Genomic DNA, 22,935 nt, shown 5'->3' on the forward strand with positions numbered 1-22,935 from the left:
GAAGTAATTCTTATATCGGCAGGAACCTTGTCTCCAACTACAAAGGAATGACAAGACAAAGTCAGAATTTTGCTGTTTGAGAGGTTTCTGACCACGTGTCCCTTAGCTCCGTCAGCCAGAAAAATGACTTTCCAATAACTGCTCAAATGACTAAGATCACCAGCAGTTTTTGCTGCTTTTGTGACTTGCAGTACTCCCATTTTCTGAGTATCCAATACACTTTGACAATTTAGACTTGCCCCTACCTAACCTCCAAGAAAGAAGCTGTAAATCACTGGATTGTTTCTCTAACCACACGGCCACTTGAAAGCAAAGGGGAAACATTCTCAAGAGCAAGATACCAATTTCAGAAGATGTATTTATAAACAATCAAACCCCGTAGCTAAGGTGAATCGAGTTCCCTTTTCAGAACAAGTGGTCCTGCAGAGTCTTTTAGTTGTTTTCTCTATGCCCAAAGGGAGTCCTCTGCTCTCCAAAGATCACATTATCCACATCTATTTATTTAGAAAACTAAAAGAAGTTGTATTTTCCTTTTCTTTGGCACCAATTGTGAGAATAACGTGCTTCTGCAAATATGCTCTTGTAATGTTATACTTTGAATCCTGCCAGATGTTTCAGAGTTGGATGTTAACTTCAGATCACACAGTAGCTTTCTTTTCCAGTAATGCTGCTCTATTAAATAACCACAATCCACATCCCAGTTACAATTTTCACAGATCTCTGTTATGTTTATCTCGTCATACACATTTCTACTTTGCAAAAGACAAAACTGAAGAAAAAAACAAAACAAAACAAACAACTCACAAACAACAAAAAGTTCACTAACAAGTGCTGGAGACACCAAAGCAGCAGATGATAAAAGTTAACACCACTCCTAAAATTGGCAGTGATGAATCCAGCTGTCAGCTGAGCTCAAGCATCCCTAACATCTCAAAACTAATTCTTCTACCTTCCTACTTCCTCTTACCCAGCTTTTCCTAGTTTTTAAGAAAAAAAGCTAAAGCTCTACCATTTTGTGCCTACTGAAAATAAATGGCTGGATGGAAATTAACTTGCTAAAGCATATTAACGAGGCACATTTCTGACTCACATGGAGGGGTTCTACATTCTGCATGTCAATGTTGCTAATTAACACGATTGAACACTCCTAATGTAATTTAGCACCGCAAGCATTCAAGTGTCAGCTAAATTATTATAAAATAATGCAAAGAAATAAAGAAGGGAGAATAACTAACTAAAGACAGCTGATCTTTTCAGTAGGTGGAATCTGTGTCCCTGCAGTGAAATTGAAATAAGCTGCAATTCCTGCAGGAACTGCTTATGCAATCAGCAGCAATAATGCACATTAAGAAATAATGTCATGAAAATCTCTACAGTGGTGTCACAGCCTTGGCTCATCCAACCACTCACACCCTGGAGTAGAAAACTGTGCAACAAAACCCTGAAGAGGAGAATTAAGTGCTACTTCAAACCTTAGGAAAACTTGCACCATGGGACTTTCTGTAAATTCAGAGTAACTCCAACCATTAAAACCAGGAAAAGATTGTATAGTTTTGCCTGTAAAGTCAGACGTGTGTTTTTGTGAGCATGTGTATAGGAAGGGATAAAAAACCAGGCACAAATGTATCATTATACCATGTGAATACTAATTTAAGCCACAATGCCCTTGAGCAGCAAGAGAAAATAGCCTTAGACAAACGGTGGCCTAGGCCAAAAAAGGCAAAACTATTCAATTGCTCTCCTGGTGTCCTGAGGAGGGTTATTTGCAGACACACAGTAGCAGCTGCTTTTCAGATATGGCTGGACAGGCCAAGCCCTCAGAGCAATGTGGTGAGCGCCTGTCAACCTGCACAAACATCTTCAGAGCACCGGGAAGAGCTGCAGAGCTACAGCCAGCCCACATCCACCACATCTGACAACACTGGTAAAGATGCATAACACAAAAAAGAAGCTGTTAAAAGACTAATCTTAAAACTTTCAAGCAACTGGACTGACATATGGCAAAGTTCACAAGCGATTTTCTAACCTACTTCTGAACTGCTCTAAGTTGTTCAAACTCAATATTCACAAGACTTAAAATACTTGGAGAGACCCCTCTAACAGGCTACTGATATTCAACATCAGTATTTCCATGAAAACTACTACTGTTGTTATCAACTGCCTGAACTGCCAGAACCGAAGTGTTAAATTTATTATGACAGTGCAGCTTTATAAATTTCTCAACAATTTAAGATAAGACACATTATTCACTCGCCCTCTCTGACTGAGAAGGCTGTAGTAAAATATCCAAGGCATTTCCAATAGGCAGGAAAACTGCACAGCAAGGTCAATTACAGAGATATTTTAAACAGCTCTTTGCAAAATAACAACTATGACACTAAGTCATTTATAGTCTTGAATATACTTTCAAGAGCACAACTGAAGCTGAATATAAATAGGAAGTCATCCTATGACAGAGAAGAACCACAGGAAATGTTCAGTGAGCAGTGTACTACAGATCTCATCTACAAATAGAAGGTGTTTTTTCCCTATACTTTTAAAACAGGAAAAAAAATTGTCTGTTGTTGTTTTTTTGGAAGGCTTTTTAAAATTCATACAATTCAGTCCACAGAACCAATGAAAGTAATACCCAAGGCTTGAAAGAAATGAGAAAGTGATTATGTATTTGTGTTGCTCAGCACAGAGCTCCTACAGTAAATGACACAATTCCGTAGTCTGACATCTAAAATAACAACTCAGCTGCAGAAATATTTTTATCCATTATTTCAACTGAAGGTTTTAATCCTAAATAGTCACTTGATTTCCACAACAGCTTTGAAGAAATCAAATAAACTGCTTTCAAAACTGCCCAGGTATGTGTTCTGAAACATAATGTAGCCAAATACATAACTACTGATTAAAACATCCCCACTAACTACAGCATTGAGTGCTGCTTGGAGGAGTGAGAGAAGGGTTTGGTTTGAATCATTACAGCTTTACCCACAGAATCCTTTTATTCATGCATTTTAGAATTTTAATACTGAGCTTCAGCACAGAATAAATGAATCTGTTTAAAAACAACCTGGTCCCCACAGGGGGTTAAAAAAGATAAATATCCATTTTATTTAACTGTACATACTGAAACAGACAATTTACAATTTCCACTCCTTGGTAGAAACTAGAGTGGTACTTTGTTGCAATAGGAATTTAAAGTTTATCTCAGTTGCTTTAAAGAAGTCACAATTTTTCACTGAAAATATGGATAATTTAGTACTTGAAAATACTGGGTTCTTCAGCCACCTAACCAGCAATGTTACCTGCCAAGATTCCCACTGATTACACCCAACACCTCAGCCTTTCTTCTCAGGTTCAAAGCTCCCCAGCCCCCATCTTCCTATTCCCAGTGCTGTGGCAGTGTTATGGGTCAAGTTCCCTCTGTATGAACAGGCACTGACACATATATTTGATTTTTACACAGTCCAACACTGTTTCTCCACAGACTTGTCCCACATCAACTTCACGTACAGAATGTATTAAGCAACCTGAGTCCCAGTTTAATACTTGGCACTGACCAAGTCCTACAGTGAAATGACCAACTCATTACCTGGGTGTTTCATTTGAGCACTGATATCCCTTTGAATACTTTACCAGTTTCCAGCAAAGCAATAAAATTAAATATTTCATTTCAGAATTCTGTCAGACAGTGGTTTGAGACACTCACTGGGAGACCTCTAAAGCCAAAATACAATATTAATGTTGCAGGCTATGGCAGTCTGTGCTTTAAGCAGCCCAGAAAGATGGGCAGAAGTGATGGGACACATTCTATGAGCAATGAAGGTGGAAGGAAAATAACTGCTAAAACTGTGTGGATTTCAGTCCCTTGTATTTTTAATTACTTCTGGGTACTAACAAAGAACCTTAGACTACAACAGGACCATACTCATCTTTCAAGTCTCAAATTATTAGACTATCTCAATATAGTCTATTGAGATCCATATGCCAGATCTTCTAATCAAAACTGCTGGTGACAGGAGGCTCAGGAAGCAACATAAATTGTACCTCCAAAAGCCACTATGCTATAGAACAGTCCTCAGAACAAAACTACTGCTTGAAATGTGTACTTTGACCACCAATATCAGCTCTGTTAACTCTCGACCCCTCACACCACTGGAGACTTACTCAGATTTACAGGCAGGTACACTGTCAAAAGTGAAAAGTTTTGCTTCTTTTTTATGTTAATGTGTTACAAGAACAATTCCTCTTCTTAGCAAAGAAAGTGATATGTTTGCAGAAAGTCCCTCTGTGTGATCACAGCAAATGAAAGTAATTCTTCCTGTAGAAGTCAGAAGGGCTGTTCATATACAATACGTACCTCACACTTTCTTATTTATGTTTATCATTAACCAAAGCCAGTGTCACCCTGGATCTGCTATCAGCAGGTTGGGGGTTGGAACTGGACTTTTGTAATAAAGATTATCAGTACAGCTCCAATTATTCTGTAGTTGAACAGTTTGTGAACACAAACAGCTCCTGAAACTGAGTAAAAGCATCCCCAAACCAATTGCCATAAGCCATCAAATGGAGAGAGGAAAAAAAGTGTCTTAATATATTAACATTCATTGTTGACAAGTTCATGTATTTTGGTTTTTAAGACACTATGGTCTTTCTCCCGCTTTATTAGGATGCTCTAATTTTAGCAGGCTAGAGTAGAAATACTATCAAGTTTAGAAGATATAATCTACCACACTGCTATTAGAACACCTGAGTGAAAATACACGGGGTTTTACCAGCCAAAGGAAAAGAAGTAAGTATTAATTCTTTTGCCAAAACACATGAAGTGTTAGCAACTGTTTTCTGGTCTAACATGACAGATTACTGGTACAGTTATTTAAACCACTTTTCCTAGTGAGGCATTTAGTCTCTTTAAGAGTCAGTTATTTCAGTCCCCTCTCTTACCCAAAAGTAAGTTTATACTCTAAATTAGAGGATACACCATTGTGAATTTTTATTAATAAACTGAAGCAACTGAAGCTTCCTACATGAAGAATTGAAGAACACAGTTTAAGAACTGAAATGAATAGATTCAATCAACAGAACTGAGTGTTTTCTGAGCGTTGAATTGAGTATTGCTGAGGACAGTAATACTTAAAGCTCACACCTGAACAGAATGGTTTGCTTTTATTTAGAGGTAGAGCTGCTGCAGCACAACTGGTTTTTGTATTAAACTTCCTTAACACAAGCTCAGCTTAGCTCCTCTTCTCCCCTTGTACACAGACAATCTCATCTTCTTATTGTGCTTGATTTCCTTCGACCATCAGAAACTTAATTTTTCTTCTGTAGTAACAGGTTTTAAGCATTTAATGCTTCCTGAACAGGGCATAATAAAATAGTACCAGAAATCAGAAGCTCTACAAAACAGGAACATAATTGAGTCCATCTACACTTTCATACAAGGCCAAGACTATCCAAGTGTCAAAATTAGAAGAGTGATTATGAACCATATTTTAAGTCTGAGTTTCCACTCCAAACCAGGAAGGTAAGATTTATTTTCCAATGAGACAGATTACACCAGCAAAGGTCCATCAGTTGTAACCACAGCAGTAAAACAGCACTTGCTTTCACTGACAAGGAGACAGAACAACACATTTAAATTCATTCTTTCCATCAGACAACTTGCATAAAACAGCCTCTATCATCCACCTTCTGCATTCTAGGCAGACCAAAAATATCCACCGAGCTTACTGTGCAGTGTATGCAAAGTGTGAGTATCCTAACCCAGGAACTGTTAAAGGTAGAGGTTAAAAAAAAAAAAGTGAACAACACATATGTATTATATTGTTATCAAGAAAAGCCAAAAGGACAGAAAAAGCTTCGCTTTCTGGGAGCAAAATATCTCCAGGTCAAAACTGAGGGTTGAGAAAAATGGAGATACTGTGTTAAACAGTATGTAAGACTCAAATTTTTCTTAATTTGTTTCTTTATATTCTCTAAACACATACTTGTGTCATTCTCTCTGAAGAGGGCACCAGAACATTAGATAAGATTGGCTGATGGACAGGGACACAGCTTGTAAGCCTGCACTCATTTCTAAACCAAATTTGTCTAGTTTTAGCTTTTAATTAGTGGATCTATTTATACCACTGCCTGGTAGATGGCAAACTCTTGTGATCAGCCTATAAAAATACCTAATAGCAGAAAGAACAGACTGGTAAGTTAAGCCTCAAGGCAAGTCAGGTAGAGAACAACATCATCTTCACACCAAAGCTGAAGTCCTGTTTCCAAGTTATGCTGCATTTGGGTAACAGAAGAACCAAGAGTCAGAATTCTGGAAGTGAAGCAAAGCTCCAAATGCAAGCTTTCTTTAGCCTTAAAAAAAAAAAGCTTCCTTTGTTAGGGTGATACAGTAATAACAGAACATTATCCTGATGTTCAAGCTTTTTGTTCAGTACTATTTGTGCTTATAATAAAACCCACTCAGTATCAGTTCTGTCAGAGTACAGAATATCAGAATATGTTCTCAATTTTCAAGCAACTAAACCAGAATTAGTTTCACTATTTTTACCAAACAGTTTAGTAACTCAGAAGGAAAATGCTACCAGAATTGGGGTAAAAATTGGAAATATGTTTTGCAATATTTCAAATGTGTGTTAAAAGTGACACAAGTTGAGGCTGTGCCCTGAGTTGAACCTCAAATGACGCCAGATGCCAGTGAAGTATGGAACAGAGTTTGGACTGTGTCTGGTTATCCCCAAGCTGCCTCTGATGTGTTGGCCAAAACATTCACTGAAGCTCACAGATTTATGCCCTACTCGTACATGTATTTATCAACCACTGATCTTACTTTCCTGTCTTTTTTGGTTCAAAAGTAGTACTTTAGGAAAAAAAGCAAAATACATGCTTTAAGACTCAAACCCAACAGTTTGCACCCAGTAAGGAAACACCCACCACAACATTTGCAGTCAATTCTTTTTCCCTATCAAGAGAAGCTCTCAGCAGTTTGCTTTAAGACAGCCTCCAGCAGGTCTCTGTTCTGGGCTTAAGCCTTCCTCCATCCTTTTCCTTGTTTTTTCCAATCTCAATACTTTCCCAGAAAAAGTAAACCTGCAATGTCTAGCACTGAGCCTGAAAATCAATCCTAGTTATTGGAAAAGTAACACAGGCACAAGGACCCAGAGGTTCTGGAGTAAGATCTGCAACATCCATGTTTTTTATTTGTACTACCAGGGAGAACCTGGAGCTCCTCACAACCACATGGGACTTTGATGTAACTCACCTCAAGAATCTTCCTTCCTGACCTTCTTCATCCCAAAATTTATCTATCTTTCTTTTATTATAAGGCACCCAAGAGTCCTGAAGTGCTCTGCAGTTGGAATTCAAAGCTTCAGAAAGCAGTTCTTGCCTACTCTGTGCCAGGTATAAAACCAAGTTTTCTGGAATATACACTAATTTAATAAGCAACAGCTTCTGGCAACTCTGTGTATATTTTTAACATGTTGAGTACTTACAGATACAGTAACAGATGACAAGAACCATCCTTCAGAAATTCAGGGAAAAGAGGAACTACTGTGCCTGTGCTTTGGTCACTTACTGACTGCAACTATTGAACTTTCATTTATTAAATTACAGAAACTCAGATACACTCTATCTACTCCAGAAAATTTTAGACAGGAAAATACAGCAGAAGTGAACAAAGGTCATTTCTGTTCCCAAATGTGCTTCTATAAAAAAAAGGACATGATTTACAACCAGTTTATCCCAGTTTTTCAGGCTGAACTTCACACAAAACTTTTAAGTAGGGCCATGCTTTTTAAAATTTCTCTTTAAAATTTTAAAATTTCTCTTTAAAATAACCCAGCAAACAAAAACTAAACTAAACCAAAGTGTATCTAATCTAATAAGATTAGTTACAAGTTTGGAGTCTAGCCTCCAATTAACTCCAGCTTTTACAACAGCATGATAATCCATTTAAAGACAGGCAAACTGAAAAGCCATGTGAGGACAGCATGTGGATGTTTGTCAGTTCATCAATTCTAAGAAAAACTCTGCAGCTTAGTAACCATCACACACTACAGCTCTGAGAACCATACCCACCACAGGTGTGCAAGCAAATTTAAGGCACACATCCCAAATCTGTGATCCCAACATCCCTAAGAGCTCCTGTTCATCGTACAGTATCTTTTCTACCATCTCTGCTGAAGTGAACATGGAAAGTCTTCCTAACAACATGCAGTTAAGAAATTCGTGCCTGCACGTATCAATAGCAATCTAACAATTCCTACGATAAAGTTATCTCTGTGTCAGACCCACACACAGCTATTTCAAATTTACAAAGCTGTTACAGCATTAAATACAACTATTTTGCAAGGGAAGACTTGTAAAAATTTGTTCAATATTGTTTATCAGCACAGGGGAGAAACCAATCACCTGGTTGTTTATGCCACTCAGTTGAAAGATATTTGCCTGGACACACAAATGTCATTGGCACTTGGCCAGGAATTCCATAGCCAGATATGCATCCCAGCATGAAGGGCTCTGTCACTTCCCTACATGGCCATCTTTTTGCAAACACCATGTCAAAGGCCATCGCAGTCCTCCTGCACTTGAGGCACCAGCATGCACAGAGTCTCTCTCACCTCCAGGTCTTGACACCAGCACTGGGACATGGTGCATTTATTGGCTCTTCTCTACTTGCTCTGTGGCTTTTTTCCATTTGATTACAATTAAAACTTCTTCATTGTCTAGCTACAAGAATTTATTATTTCAGTATCAGAAGCTGTGTTACACTGAAGCACTTATTTCTCTATTAAACATCCACATGACTTACAATCAACTGCAGCTTCAAGAGGGTAACTGAAGTGCATTGTTTGACCCACCACTTCAAGTGAGTATTTTACCCAGAAAAGCTTCTGCAGTCCAACAAGCCAGACCACCTGTCTTAAAGGACAGCCACAAAACTTGGATGTTTTTTGGGTTTCTACATGAGCACACCTGCTTAAGCTTGTCCTTATTAAAAAAAAAAAGAAAATCAATTCTACGTGTGCTGGACTATCAGTCATTGTTCTACAGGCAGATTTTAAAATAATGCAATAGTAACCCTATGATAAAGAGGAGACTATGCTTGTTAAAGGCAGCCTGGTGTCACAGGAACATTGGTTATTCCCAATTCGTTTTTCTCCCTCAGACATAGGCCTTTTAAACACAGTAATTGATTTTATTGGTACTGACAATATACAGCAGGTAAGTAAAAGCCTACACATCCCCCAGATGTTCTCATACAGAATAAAGGCAAAGCTAAATTTGAAGATGAAAACACAATCTGTACCTCTTCTGAAACGGCAATGAATCAAGTAGAAAGTGCTCTGTGCTCTAGATACCTGGCAGAGCATCAAAATCCAGCGCTTCTCCTCAGTGATACCCCAAACCAGTGCAAAACACACAGTCATCAGCTCACAATTTTACCAATACTGCTTTAAATTACCAAAAAACACAACCCAAGTGTATCCCCATGATGAAAACTCCTTCCAAAACTACCATTCCATTGCTGACATTTAAAAACAGGCTAAGGATTTGGCCAAGACATCTACTGCAGAGTCTGTAATTGATACAGTTCTGTTTGCCTCAAAAGGACACATCAAACACAGCAGAAACACCCCCCTCCCTTGCAGAGCACACAGCTCTGGCCATGCAGAGCAGGAGCAGTGAGGCTCAGTAAGTGATAAAGCATCACAGTTCACCCTCTGTTTCTGCTATCATCACTTTGGATTTGGATGTGTAGCTGAATCATCCTGTGCACAGAACAGGGCCTTGAGACAGGGCTCAGCCAATGTTAAAGTTTCTCAAGAAATGAAAGCTGGGCAGGCAGCCAACACCAACTTCATTCTGAGGGCACATTCTCTTTGTCTGCTAATTAAAACAGGAGGATAGTCAAGTTTAAGGGTATATATTTATCTCCTCTTGAGACAGCTGCCACCTCTAAAATCAACGTGACACTAGTGCAAAGTAAGTTTGATGTACACCCTGAATTGTTCCCAAAGGAACAATCACTCAGTTAACAGTTGATAATGACCTACAAAATCTGAGCATGCAACATTCCTGATACTTAGCAAAAGCCACCTAGTTTTATCTGGGAAGGAACAGTCAAGCCCAGTTTAGAGAAAATGTTATTACTATGGCATTATTGCCAAAATGATGGAGTTCTAGCTCAAAGTGTATAACCCTTCTATTTTTGCACTCCTTCCAAACAAAGATACGCCTTTTAGAGGAAAACTAAGATATTAGAAAGCTCTATGCAAAAGTCCAGTCTTTTAAGACTGGCACTTCAAAAGCTTACCCAGGAGTAACAGGGAGCTCTACTCTGCATAGCTTATGTTTTTGAGATCTACGCAGCAAATTGTCAAAAGAAGCAATAAAGAATTATGGAAGATGAGAAAGCAGTGAAGTCACGTGCCAGTCATACTTGCTGAGAGGACAGAAGACATTTGTGAAAAGAAGTTCAAAGGCACTGCTACTACAAGTCTAAGAGCTGGAGGAACACATTCAGATGAAATAACAGAGCGTGACCAAAAAAATCTGCGCTCCCAAACCCAAGGAAACTGAAGACATTTAAAAACCAGGAACAAACATCTATTTTGTGATGAAAAACCAGATGAGTTTTAAGACACTCTGAAAGCAGACATTAGAAAACAAAATTTTAAATTCGTGACAAGTGTTAAAATCACAACTCCAATTAAAATGCTCTGCTTTTAGACCTACCAATTAAACTAAGTGGCAATTTGAAAAACAATCCCCTCCGTAGAAATGCACATTTAAGGTAATTACAGATGAACAGGAACAAGATTGTTCTTAAGTGAAGCATATACTTAGGAGTCTTTGAAAACTCCCCCCAGGGCCTCAAATCATTAAGACAAAGCCCCACAACAATTTTACATTAATATGCTAATGCATGTATAAGTGGGTCTTACCTGCCACTTCCACAATATCACCTGGGACAATGTCTCTTGCTTTAATCCTCTGGACACTTTTTCGGTCTTGTCGATACACTTTACCCATTTCTGGTTCATACTCTTTAAGAGCTTCAATAGCATTTTCAGCATTTCTTTCCTAAAGGACAGCAAAAATGAGTAATTCTGAAAGCCCTCAAGGAAAAATAAGCCAGTCAGATCCGATTTTTCAAAAGCATTATCATATGAATGCTACCAACTCAGCTCTGCTGTGTTTCTTCATACAGAACATTTTGTGTCCCCTCCCCTTACGAGGTTGATGACTGGAAATCATTAGAGTGTACTTCAGGTGTTTGGAGGCCTTTAGAACACAGAAATTGTTTATTTAAACCCCCGCAGCATTTTCCAACAAGAATATCCACTGTGTTGTTGCAGGGAGGCCACACAAAGAGTTCCATGTCACATATGGATGCTTTTTGACCTTAAGAAAAGCACTAAGCAGAATTAAGAATCATGAATGTAGGTTTTGGCTGTACTTTGGCTGGAGCAGCTTACACTCAGCCTGGAGTGGACTAGCACTGCTGAATTTCGTTTACTGACATAAATCAAGGATCAAGTTATGATGAAGCCAACTTACTACTACTTGTTTCAGCAAATCAAGTCATGCTGAAGTGAAATTAAAGCATACACTAGAAACTTCCCCAGAATCTCTAAACAATTTACAAACTTGGATGAATCTCCACATATGAAAACCTTTTGATTTCCACTAAAACAACAGCTTTCCCGTCTCAGCTGCAGTCCTCTCACTAAGCACTGGCAGAGACTGGTATCAGTGTTGTGATGCCACCTGGATAAAGAACAACTGTAGAAACCAGCAGCTTATCAGTGCTCCTTCTCCAGCTCTTGGAGAAGGAACTTATTTTCCATTTCCCTGCCTATTGACAAGAACAAACGTCATCTAGCCCTGATAATTATAGATAATGGTAGAGTGCACATAGTTTCTAGAACATCTGCCCTTCAAATATACATCAGGCTTTCCAGATAATAAAAAATTCCTCCTGCATGTCAAAGCAGAAACAAAACCATCAGAAATTCAAATGTTGAGGAACTCAGCAGTTCCATGTAACAGTGCAGCTGAAAAATGAGCTTTTTAAAAATTACCAAAACTACCTTGAGGAACTAAAATTTAAATGGCACAGCTCAGGGTCTGGCAGTGCAGATACCAGCACAAACCCATAAAGCTTTAAGTAATACCAGCCTCATACTCCACCAGGTAAATTAATTCTGCTCCTCAGCACTGTTAACACCAATACTACTTTTCTATGGACTAACTACGAGCCACTGTGAGGCAAAACCTTAAAATCCCACAAAAGGAAGGTTACTTCAACAGAATCTCTCCTTCAAAAAGGAGAAGTAAAAATTCAGCATGATAACCCAGGTGGCCAAGAAGGCCAATGGCACCTGGCTTGTAGCAGAAATAGTGTAGCCAGTAAGATCAGAGCAGCACCCATCCCCTGTGCTGGGCATTGCTGAGGCACCTCCAGTTCTGGGGGCAGTTTTGGGCCCCTCATGACAAGAAGGACATGGAGGGGCTGGAGCATGACCAGGAAAGGGAACAGAGCTGGAGAAGGGTCTGGAGCACCAGGAGCACCTGAGGGAGCTGGGGGTGGGGGGGGAGGGGAGGCTCAGCCTGGAAAAAAGGAGGCTCAGGGAGGACCTTGTCACTCTCTAGAAAAAGAAAAGAATAAACACCCAAGTTGCACCAGGGTAGATTTAGAATGGATATTAGCAATAATTTCTGCACAGAAATGGTTGTGAAGCATCCAAACAGGCTGCTCAGGAAAGTGGATGAATCACCATGCCTGCAGGTATCTAAAAGATGTACATGTGGCCCTCAGAGACATGGTTTCTTGGTGGCCTTGCCAGTGCTGGGTAAACGGTGTGACTTGATCTTAAAGATCATTTCCACCCTCAACAAAGTCTGTGATTCAGCTCATTCAGCCAGCTCAGCGTGCTAGACTGAGTCTTTTTGCTCCCAGTTTGCCTGAAGTTATGGTAGCCAGACTATCCTGCAGGCACTGAAGCATTGGCAGGTGGCTCCTGGGGAAAAGTGCACGTGAGAGGAAAGGTTGAGAGCGGCAGAGCCGTGGCCGTGACTCAGTGCTCACATCTGGTACCTGTAGGAACAGATACATTTATGGGTGGAGACTGTGTACTGTGACTGATTTTCCATGCCCATTAGAACAAAGGAATGAGTCACTTCATCTGTGCAGCAACTCTGTTGCACAATGAAGTTCCATGCATGTAGAAATACACAGAGGTATATTCTTTGCATACTATCACATCTGAAAAAAAAACCCTGATTATTTCCTACAGCAGGGAAACAACTACACAAGAAAAATCCTCAAACTATACAGACAGCTTTACCTTCCATTTCATGCTTAAAATTAGTACCTGCAGAACTGCAACTCAAGAGTTTCAAGTTAAGCATTAACTCTTGCACAATTACTTTATGGAGACTTGAATATAAAATGTCATTTCAGAGGGCAATGCTGTCACCCCTTGACCAACGTCTCTTCCCTCCACACCTGCTCCAGCAGGTTGACCAGCAAGCTGGGTACTGCTAAAAACTGAGTTTTGAGGAATACTCTTCAGCTAGCTCACATGGGATAGCACAAAGCAGAGCACAGGAATGTGCAGCAATGCCACTCAAGGCCACTTCTTCCAGCATACAGGGCTCTCTCTAATGTGTTTTAACCTCTTAACAGGGCTCCTCCTCTTAATTTTTGTTATTTTGACCAGTTTGGTTTTTTTTAAGCATGATGTCTCACACACTAAGAGAACAAGTAATTAAGTCAGGTTAGCACCTTCCCTTAAAAAAAACCCCAACAAAACCGACCAATCATACAAAGAACTGGAATTACCATAAAAATCCCAGGGTATTTTTTATCTGCAGAAAAAAACCCTCTAACAAAACATCCACTGCCTAAAGTGATCAAATTAGCAAACTAAAGTGATATGAACATTTTTGTTTTGGCATCTCATGAAGTGTTATTTTATGTTATGATATTACTGTCTACATGATTTATAAAAAAGCATCAAATTAATGTCACAGCTGACAGTGTAGGAAAAGTTTCATGGTATTTAGATGTTTTCAGAAGAAACTTGTGCCTTTGACAGACATGCAGTCTTTGGATGTACACTTAATAGTGATTGAACAGGGAGAATTAATACTGTATTAATAATTTACTAAAACACAACAGTTGTCTCACGAGGAAACAGACAAGAAACAAGATTACAAGTGCTCCATCCTTTGTTCCTTAGCTGGGAAAAAAACCCAAGCAAACCAATCCAATTGTTCTTAGCTTTGCAAGGCCTGATTTATTGCCTGAATTCAGGTCTTTATGCTGGCTTGTCTTGTTCGTGTGTTCAGCAGTGTGTGGCCAAACACACTGATGGGCATTTTGCCTCTCTGGCAACACTTCTGAAGCTTTCATTTTACCTTTAAGTCAACACTTTCTGTTGAGACGCTTTATGGTTTGCTGACTCTCAGGAATCCAAAGTTAACAGCACATCCTACTTGCTGTGTAAGAACACCCGACACTACAGGGTACAGTGCTTCCTCTTAAACGATAAAACCCCCAAACATTTGTGATTTGATGCTGTAAAAATCTCTGCATACCTGCCACACTCCCACAATTGCATTGGCTACTAATATAAGTAAGATTACAAAAGGCTCTACAAATGCTGTGATTGTTTCTTCACCTTCTTCAAACCAGGCCAGGACCTGCAAGAGAAACACAGCGATTTAAATTACTGATTTACACAGACACCTTGCAAACTTTATGCCTGCTAAATTTCAACTGCTCAGACTTCAGCAGTTTTGGAAACCCCTCAATCTACCAAGTCTGTAGTTTTGTAATTCATGAATGAATTGGCAAAACGCAATGGAAAAGGAGAAAAAGAATCTTTACTAAAGTAGTACAAAGTTCATTTTAGAGGCCGCTCTTCTTCTAAAGGAGTAAGCTATTTATCTGGGAAACAATTGCTACTGTTGCTTCAGAAATGAAAGCAGAAGTTGTGACAACATTATGACAATGAAAAATAATTATTTCATTATGGTATAAAACAGGACACAGACAGATTAGTTTGACTACTTAAAACACAAACTTTGCCAGAATCTGAATTTTAAGCAAGTTAATTGCTCTTTACCGGTAACTTAGCCACACAAATGAAAACAGCTTTACAACAGCTTCTTTCATATCTATAGTGAGTAGATATGAAAAATAAGCATCTACTTATTTAAATACAAGTAGTGTCTTATTGAAACATCTAAGTGAATGGCATAGTTATATCTGAAGCTGGATTCTGAACCAAGCAGCTGATAAAACTCAAAATTGGATTTTAAAAGGTAAATTAAACTTGAGGACTTGCATAAAAGGCTCCACATAGATTTTAATTCATTTGTTTCAAAAGTGCACTCCAGTTTTAGGCATCTGTCATTCACTTGACTTGAATGTGTCAGGGCCTCTGCAGAGTGCTGGAGTCACTGATGAAAAGTCAAGTTAAAGTTAACATGACCAGAGAGGAAGAGAGTTTTCATCAACATGTTGAGCAACAGGAAGCCTGGAAAGTGACAGTAAATAGGAACAACGTGTTGAGATAATTAGGGCTGGTAGTCAGGCAACAGCACTCTGAATCACTAGAAGACTGCAGCAAGCAAACTGTTACTAAAGCAAGACCATGATTCCACCAACATGCTGCTCCGAGCTATTGCTCAATTGTGAGACACTCCAGGATGTCAAAAGGAAGGAGCAGCAGCATGAAAGCCTCAAGCAGAAAACAGACTGTCAAGCAAATCCAATGCAACAACAAATCTTTATTATGAAGGGATAAACTCGTAAGATCCAGGTTGTGATTAATACGACTGCAACATCCCAACTGGCAACACAACATTTTGAGGGTCTGTGTAATTCCTGTGCTGAACAGATTTAGTCAGGATCTCTCCACACCTCGGTGTTTCTTCCCTCCTACCACACCATTGCTCCCCAATCCCCAGAACCCCTCCTGGCATTTGACCTGCTGGGGCAGTGGGACAGGCCCCACTGTCTGTGCTCACTCCACACACATCCCTGTGCCATGGGCAGCCTCCCCTCTGCACCAGCACTGCTGCTGCCCATGGAGCTACAGGAGAGGCCGACGGTGCATTTTCAGCTCTCTCAGCGTACACAAGGTCACACGCTGCCATCAGAAAAGCTCTTCAGGAACTGATTCTTCCTTCCCTTTCTTTATTGGAATTCTGTAGAGCCCAATTTGCTTCCAAACAAAGCAAATAAAATTCAATTATTTTGTGATGTGCTTATCTGAGCAGGCACCTACAAGGTTAACTAGAATAAAACATCTGCTTTACACAACGTTAAACCAGAATCTTTTCCGATTTAAGACCATGTGTGTTGTAAAATAACATTGAGACAGGCTGTAACTCCAGAGGTAAGGAAAGTAGCTACAAGGACAGCAAGATCCAAGTATGTCAAGGAGAGCCAAAATTAAGTTTTCAAGGGATCTTTTCTTTCAATAAGCCATTATTTCAAAAACAGCAGATGAACTCAAATTAGAGATCCTGAGAGTATAGTCTGATGGTTTAAGTCTTCACTGCTGTTTTTTTGGTGAAATTATCAATCTGTTACAAGACTAAAATGAAGTATCTAGTTAACCCTGGAAGCCAGCAATACACAGCTCTCCCTCCAGAAGTTTCTACACAATTACTACCAGTGGAACAATCCAAGCTTTAGTTCTAGAACAATTTAGTAAATATAGACATAAAATAACCAGATACATAGTGAGTTCTTGGTTTTCCTATAGCAGACTACAGCTATATTAACTCTCCATTTAGAATATTTGTGATACACAACACATTCTGTACAGATCAGGTTTATTATTTGATAGTAGCCTGAAGTAAGAAACAAAACAAATGCAAGAAAAACATAGAGGAAGTAGAACAAGCAATAACAAGTATTCAACACTGCATTTTTAGTAACAACAGACCATATGCTGGGGCCTGGTAAAGACTAGACAGTTCTTGTCCAAGTCACAGAGTCCTTGTCAGAAAGTTTCCACTAGCACACTTTTAAGACCCTGGAGAGGTTTACGGTGAGAAATCTCATTTTTTAAAATTTCTACTCAGAAGGGCCCCACCATGTTTCAGCCCTAATCACTTTAAGACTCACACACAGAACAGTTTAATTTCCAGGTCATTGATCTCCAATGCACTGGTCAGGCAGTACTGTCAATAGGTAAAGTCACCGTGTATTTAAGAAAGAGCAGGAAAAATAAGAAAAGAATAAGATAATTGCTCAAGAGAAATGCAAGCCTAAAAATATAAGAGAAATAATAGCAAGACATAAAAGCCCCATATCAACAGCCAACATAAGCAGCTTAAAGCACAACTTTCATTCAGTGTATTTGCTTTAGGGCTGCTGGAGCTACGGCTTGCAGAGCCTATTTTAAACAAAGCCTAATGGGGTGGACCTGCAGGACACTGAGGCAAAAGACACACAATGACAGGCAAACAGTACTTAGTTTTCATGGTTATTTGTAAAAAGGGGCCAGAGGTACAATGCCAAAATCAGCCAGCAATGAGGTGAGTACTGATGGAAGCGGCTGAAACAGCACAAGTACCCTTACAGCTTTTTTCCATTTCTACAAGTGAAGTATCTCTATTGTCAGGGATGTTATGGAGACAAGTTACCTCAGATGACTATGTATCATTAAGTAACAACAACAGAATCGAAGAATGGGAGTTTTAAGACAGAATTGTGTTGCCCAGCAGGCTGTACCCGCTCACCACTAACAGAGGAAAAGCAAACACTTTGTTGTCAGCAACCGCACAGGGATTTTTGTTTGGTTTTCATTTTGACAATGGAAACTTAGAAGCAAGCTGGGAGAGGTGAGAACTCATCCCAACAAAAAGAATCCCTGGACTAATTAAAGCAGGTCATATAAAATGTATGGACTGCTTTCAAGGGTTTTCTTCTCACAGGATACTGTGATTCCAGTTCTAGTGTATTTTGGACAGAGTATCAACTACTGCTTAGAAAACCCTCTTTTAGTGATTAATCATTTCAATACAAATTAGTTTAAAATTAAGCAGATGCAAACTATTTCAGTAGTCCTGATCCCTGTTCCATCCATGTCAGTTACACTGAACATCAGGAAACATTCAAGAAAAACCTCCCAGGTTTAGTTCTATGATTCAGTAGAGATTTTTGTCCACTACACAAGGAGGTCAGGGAAAAAAAATCTCAAACACAAACCAAGACATCCTGACCACATGTATATGCACAAAATTAAGAATTTTACTGAGTTAACAGGTCGTCAGCACCCACCACGTTACTCCATATTTCTGAAAATAAATATATTATTATAGCAATAATGGGGTAAAAAAAAAATACCTGTCACCCACAGTTTAATTTTTACAACATAAAATGGAATCACAACGACTTCTCACATTTTTATCACCACTACCCTCGTGCTAATGAGCAATCTAAGTTTAGCTAAAAGCCTGTCAGTGTCATGTTCTACAGCAACCCTTATCTTGTGCCACGCACTCACTGCTGCTGACCTAAACAGGTAGCTTTTGGGGTGATTTCAGGGCAAAGCCTGCAACATTGTTACTGACACATCCTACTTCCTCCAAGAGGACCTTTGCTCACCTTTTACCACAAGCTAGGCTACACTCATGCTAATTTACAGGCTCTAACAATGTCTGGGCTAAAGCACAATATATTGTTTTAACCTAAACACAGACATCCACTATTAGAAAACATTCCCAAAACAGTCATTTCTAAGTCAGCTTAGGAATCAAAGGAATAACTGAGGGGAAGAGTGCTCTAAGGACGCTGTATAAGTACTTCAAGTTTTGGTAGAGTTTATAGCCTACATTGCACCTTGTAGAAGGAAATCCACTGAGTGATGCAGAGCTAAGATTGCAGAGTTCTGCATACACCACTGGTTAAAGCACCCACACTTCACCAAGGAATTATTCTACATCAGATGCAGTCAACATTTTGCAACCTGTCAAAATCATTTATACAGCAAAGCAAGCTGTTCTTTTCAGTAAACACTGTAGATCTGAGCACATGCTACACAAGTATCAAGAATTAGAAGCGATGAATACACTCCATGGGTTTATTTCTGCAGAGGCTTCACAGATCCAACACAAGACCGAGACAAGTCTATTCACAGATCCATTTACTCACCATCAGAAATTATTTATGCTGTTTCTCTTCAAAAGCCATACTTAGGGCTTTCACTAACCAGCCACATCTCTTACAGCAGTTCTGACCTGGAATGTAGGACACAGGATCCACAGCCCACAAACACACAGCATCTGACCCCGGCAATCAGCCTGGGTGACACAGATTGAGCTGCTGCTCTGAGTTATTTTACTGACACGTACCTGACAGGCAGTGTGGGAGCAGAGGGCACAAAAGGCACTCTGAACACAGAAGTTTATACTCTATATAAGAAGGAATGTTTCTGCACAAAACCTAATGCAGGTCTCAGTGCTACAGATGAGTGTTACTGTGCAGGCAGTTGTAACAGCAATAAACTAATATGATTTATGATTGCAACAACCACCATAAAAACTCCCTAAACACAAAAAAAATTATCTGTATACTTCAAGATCCTCTCTCTCATACCTGAGTCTTGATTTTTCTAAACTGACAATGTGCAGCTGGTAAAGAACACCAGAATTTGGGTGATGTAATTACATCCTATTTTTGCAGTAATGCAATCCTGGTATCAACATATCCAACAGTGCTTTACAGCTACTACGAAAGTCTCTATTATGCTTTCATCAAGAAAAAGTGTTAAAGCCGAAGAAAAACAGACAACATGACCACCTTCTGAGCAAAGAAAACACCAAAAACAAAGGGGAAGAGCTTCTAAAGTACCAAAATTACAATATATCTAGGGTTTTTTAACTTTTCATCAGAGAAAAATCTTTACTTCTAACATCAATTTAGTGTGCCTCTGTAACTCTAAAATAGGAGATAGAAAAGGCAGAGTAGTAGCCCAAGGTCATGTACCATGTCAGCTGCACAGAAGCAGAGAACCCAGATCTATCCCACACTCCATTAGAATACAGTCTCTTAATTAGATAGGAAAATTAACCATACTGAAAAAAGCTACTGAATTCAGCTACTAATCAAGTTTTCCACGAGGACTCAGCAGCGTACGTTCTGTGACCTCTGTCAGTCTGGTCTCATACTTACTGAGACTCAGCAATGAAAGCTTTAGTTTGGTGAATCTGATTTTTCACTTACTTGTTTATAATAAAAACAATTAATGTACTTTGGCACAGAAGGCTAACAAACTTCTGTGCTGTCATTTGTCTCATGAGATGACAGAAACACTCCTGACTTTCCAGGAACAAAAAGACATCCCCTTCTCACCCTCAAGGAGGATAAGGGGAAAGAAGAGGGGGAAAAAAAAAAAGCTTTTCAATGACTGTTTATTATTCGATTTTCAATAGCCAGCCTGATTTCCTCTCCAGGAAACAGAGGAGTGAGTGAAGCACATCTGTCTCCATGGTCAAGATCGATATCACCAGTCACTGCTCAGCTGGTACTGGTGAATTGGACCCAAAGCCAGAGCCCTTTGGAAGGTGTCAGTGTGGGGGGAGCAGATCCCCAGCACAGCACAAACTGCAGCACCAGGGCAACCCTTCCCCCACCACACACAACAGCTCCAGAGCACATTCTCCTCTGCCCATCCTAATTAGCTTGCCCTTAGCTAAAGAGTCACCACAATTTCCACCCCCTCCAAGAGCTGCAGCATTTTTTTTTTTTCTTCAAGTAGTTAATTACAACTCCAGGGCAAAGTCTACTGTAAACTTTTACTCCCTACCTAAACAATTTAATATTCTGCAAGCTTTTGTTTCTGTTGTCCAGCTCCCCAAGAAATACAGCCTTCACCTTCCTTCTCCACTGAGCCGTCACTCCATTTTCCAGTTTTTAAGCAAGCACATAGGCTTTACACATAACGTAAGAAGATTGCCTAATCGTGCTTTTTTTAGAAAAAAAAAATGTTTAAAATGTTCTTGTTCTTTTAGTCCTGTATGCAAAGTAAGATGTCCATTTAATGACTTGACTATCCAAAGGTCAGTTACCAAATTTGGTCAACAATGGTGCCATCACAGCCGTCAACATTCTTGTCACTGTCAAAAGCAACAACTGTCACCTTGCTATTATCAGGAAGGGAAGGCAACTGGAATATTCGCCATGTAGATTCTATTTACAGTCTGCATTGCATCCAAAAATGTCTTCCAATGATTATACATTGAGCTTGATAAAGATTAACCCAAAGGCAAGAAGAATGTCCAGTTAAACGCTTACTTACTCAAGGTTAGTTCTCAAAGCCAACAGCAGCATTGGGAAATCCCACCTCAAATAAGCAAACTGGGTTGAATGAGAAGCACTTTTTAAAATACCTGTCCTAGTGTAGTTATGCACTTATGATTCATGCAATGAAAGACTCCCTGAAATTTCTGTTGGTCAGCATACAGAAACCTCGTCACAAGGAACTAATTTAAGAGGCAGCAACCTCGCATCTTTTACTTCTACCCAGCAAGAAAGAATAATTTCAGTATGTACAGTTCACATACATTGGAATATGTCACTCTGCCATACAGAACCCTAGGAAATAAAAAAAATAAATAAATCATACTTACAAAAGATATGCAAGCAGCGAGCAACAAAATTCGAACTAGTAAATCTTCAAACTGTTCAATCACAAGCTCGAGTAAGGTTTTTCCTGCAATATGTAACAAAGCCATTGAGACATGTACATTTAAAAAAAATGAATTATCAACAGGAATTAGCAAAAGATTTCACAACCATGCTCACCTTCCTCTGCCGGTAGCTCTGTCAGTGGAAGATTTTTCCAGGAAGCATGTCAAAGAAAAGAAATCATCGAAGAAACACATTAGAGCATTATCAGGCATCCACACCAGATATTGTTCCTGAATTGCACACTCAGCTGGGTTGGATTTGACAGACATACTGAAAGCCCCACTAAGGCGGCTCTTTTCACCAGAGTACGTGAATGGGCCTGAGAGTTTTGCATTTTAAGACACATGAAGGTTCGCGGGAATGTGCCAAGGGTTATAATTCAGCCAAGTCATCACTCCAGCCAGCTGTGGGACTTCGGCTGTTGCTGCACACAAAGGGTCAAAGGCTCAAAACGCTTTTCAAATGCTTTCTGACAAAGCTTTTCCTCCACATTCACTTAAAAAAAACCCACAAACCATCAAACTTGGTTCAAAATATTTCAGATTCTTTCCTCCATTTTAAGGGTATGTCCTTATTTCTGCTCTCCCCTTTATATCCCTGCAACTAGATTTAGGAATCCAAGAGGCACAAAAGCAGTGCTAAAGCTAAAAAAACACCTCCACCGTGTAATCTTCTCATAGATTTTCATTTTTTACACAAGGGCAAGGGCGTTCAGAAGAGACCAGGACAGCCAAGCAGTAAGGATTAAAAAAAATCGACTGAATTTTGTGTCCCGACTGAAGAGAAGAATATAAAATAAGGGGCTGAAAGGAGCTAAAAAAACTGGGGAAAATGAAGGTCAAGACGGGCAAAAAAAAAAAAAAAAAAAAAGACAAATCCTAACCCCCAAAGCGCTTCATTTCAGAATGGAAGAAGGTTTCCCACCGTTACGGTGAAAGGGAACGGAGGTGACACCCTCCTCCCCAGAGCAGCCCTGCGAGCTCGGGATTGAAAGAAACCCACGAGGTGGAGTTCAAGTCAGCCATCTTCTCTCCCTCGCTCCTATTCCGGGTCCTGGAAGAGATGCCGGCTTTGCCAGTGCACACGCGTTAGGCCTCGCACAGGGCCCCGGCAAGGATGAGGGAGAAGAGAGAGGGCTTGGAAAGGGAGCAGAGGGGGAAGAGGGGGAGCGCCGGCGGCAGCATCCCCGCGGGGGGGGCGGGCCACCCCACCCGTGGGGC

General features: G+C 39.8%; 1 protein-coding gene across 3 annotated transcripts in view; it reads right to left on the reverse strand.

The window, feature by feature from the left end:
• Positions 1–21,928, reverse strand: part of ATP2A2 (ATPase sarcoplasmic/endoplasmic reticulum Ca2+ transporting 2) — a 43,184-nt gene extending 21,256 nt beyond the window's left edge. For all 3 annotated transcript variants that reach the window (XR_001862183.1, XM_017734790.1, XM_017734789.1), the window contains exons 1-5: positions 21,830–21,928; positions 21,655–21,737; positions 14,602–14,706; positions 10,941–11,079; positions 4–37 (exon numbers count right to left, since the gene is read on the reverse strand). Coding sequence is in view for 2 of the 3 variants with exons in the window: in XM_017734790.1 (XP_017590279.1) it covers positions 4–37; positions 10,941–11,028 (122 nt within the window). In the remaining variant the exon portion in view is untranslated. The remainder of the gene's footprint in view (positions 1–3; positions 38–10,940; positions 11,080–14,601; positions 14,707–21,654; positions 21,738–21,829) is intronic.
• Positions 21,929–22,935: the final 1,007 nt, after the last annotated feature.

Source organism: Corvus brachyrhynchos, unplaced genomic scaffold (assembly GCF_000691975.1).
Source record: "Corvus brachyrhynchos isolate BGI_N302 unplaced genomic scaffold, ASM69197v1 scaffold114, whole genome shotgun sequence".
In the NCBI taxonomy this organism is placed as follows: domain Eukaryota; kingdom Metazoa; phylum Chordata; class Aves; order Passeriformes; family Corvidae; genus Corvus; species Corvus brachyrhynchos.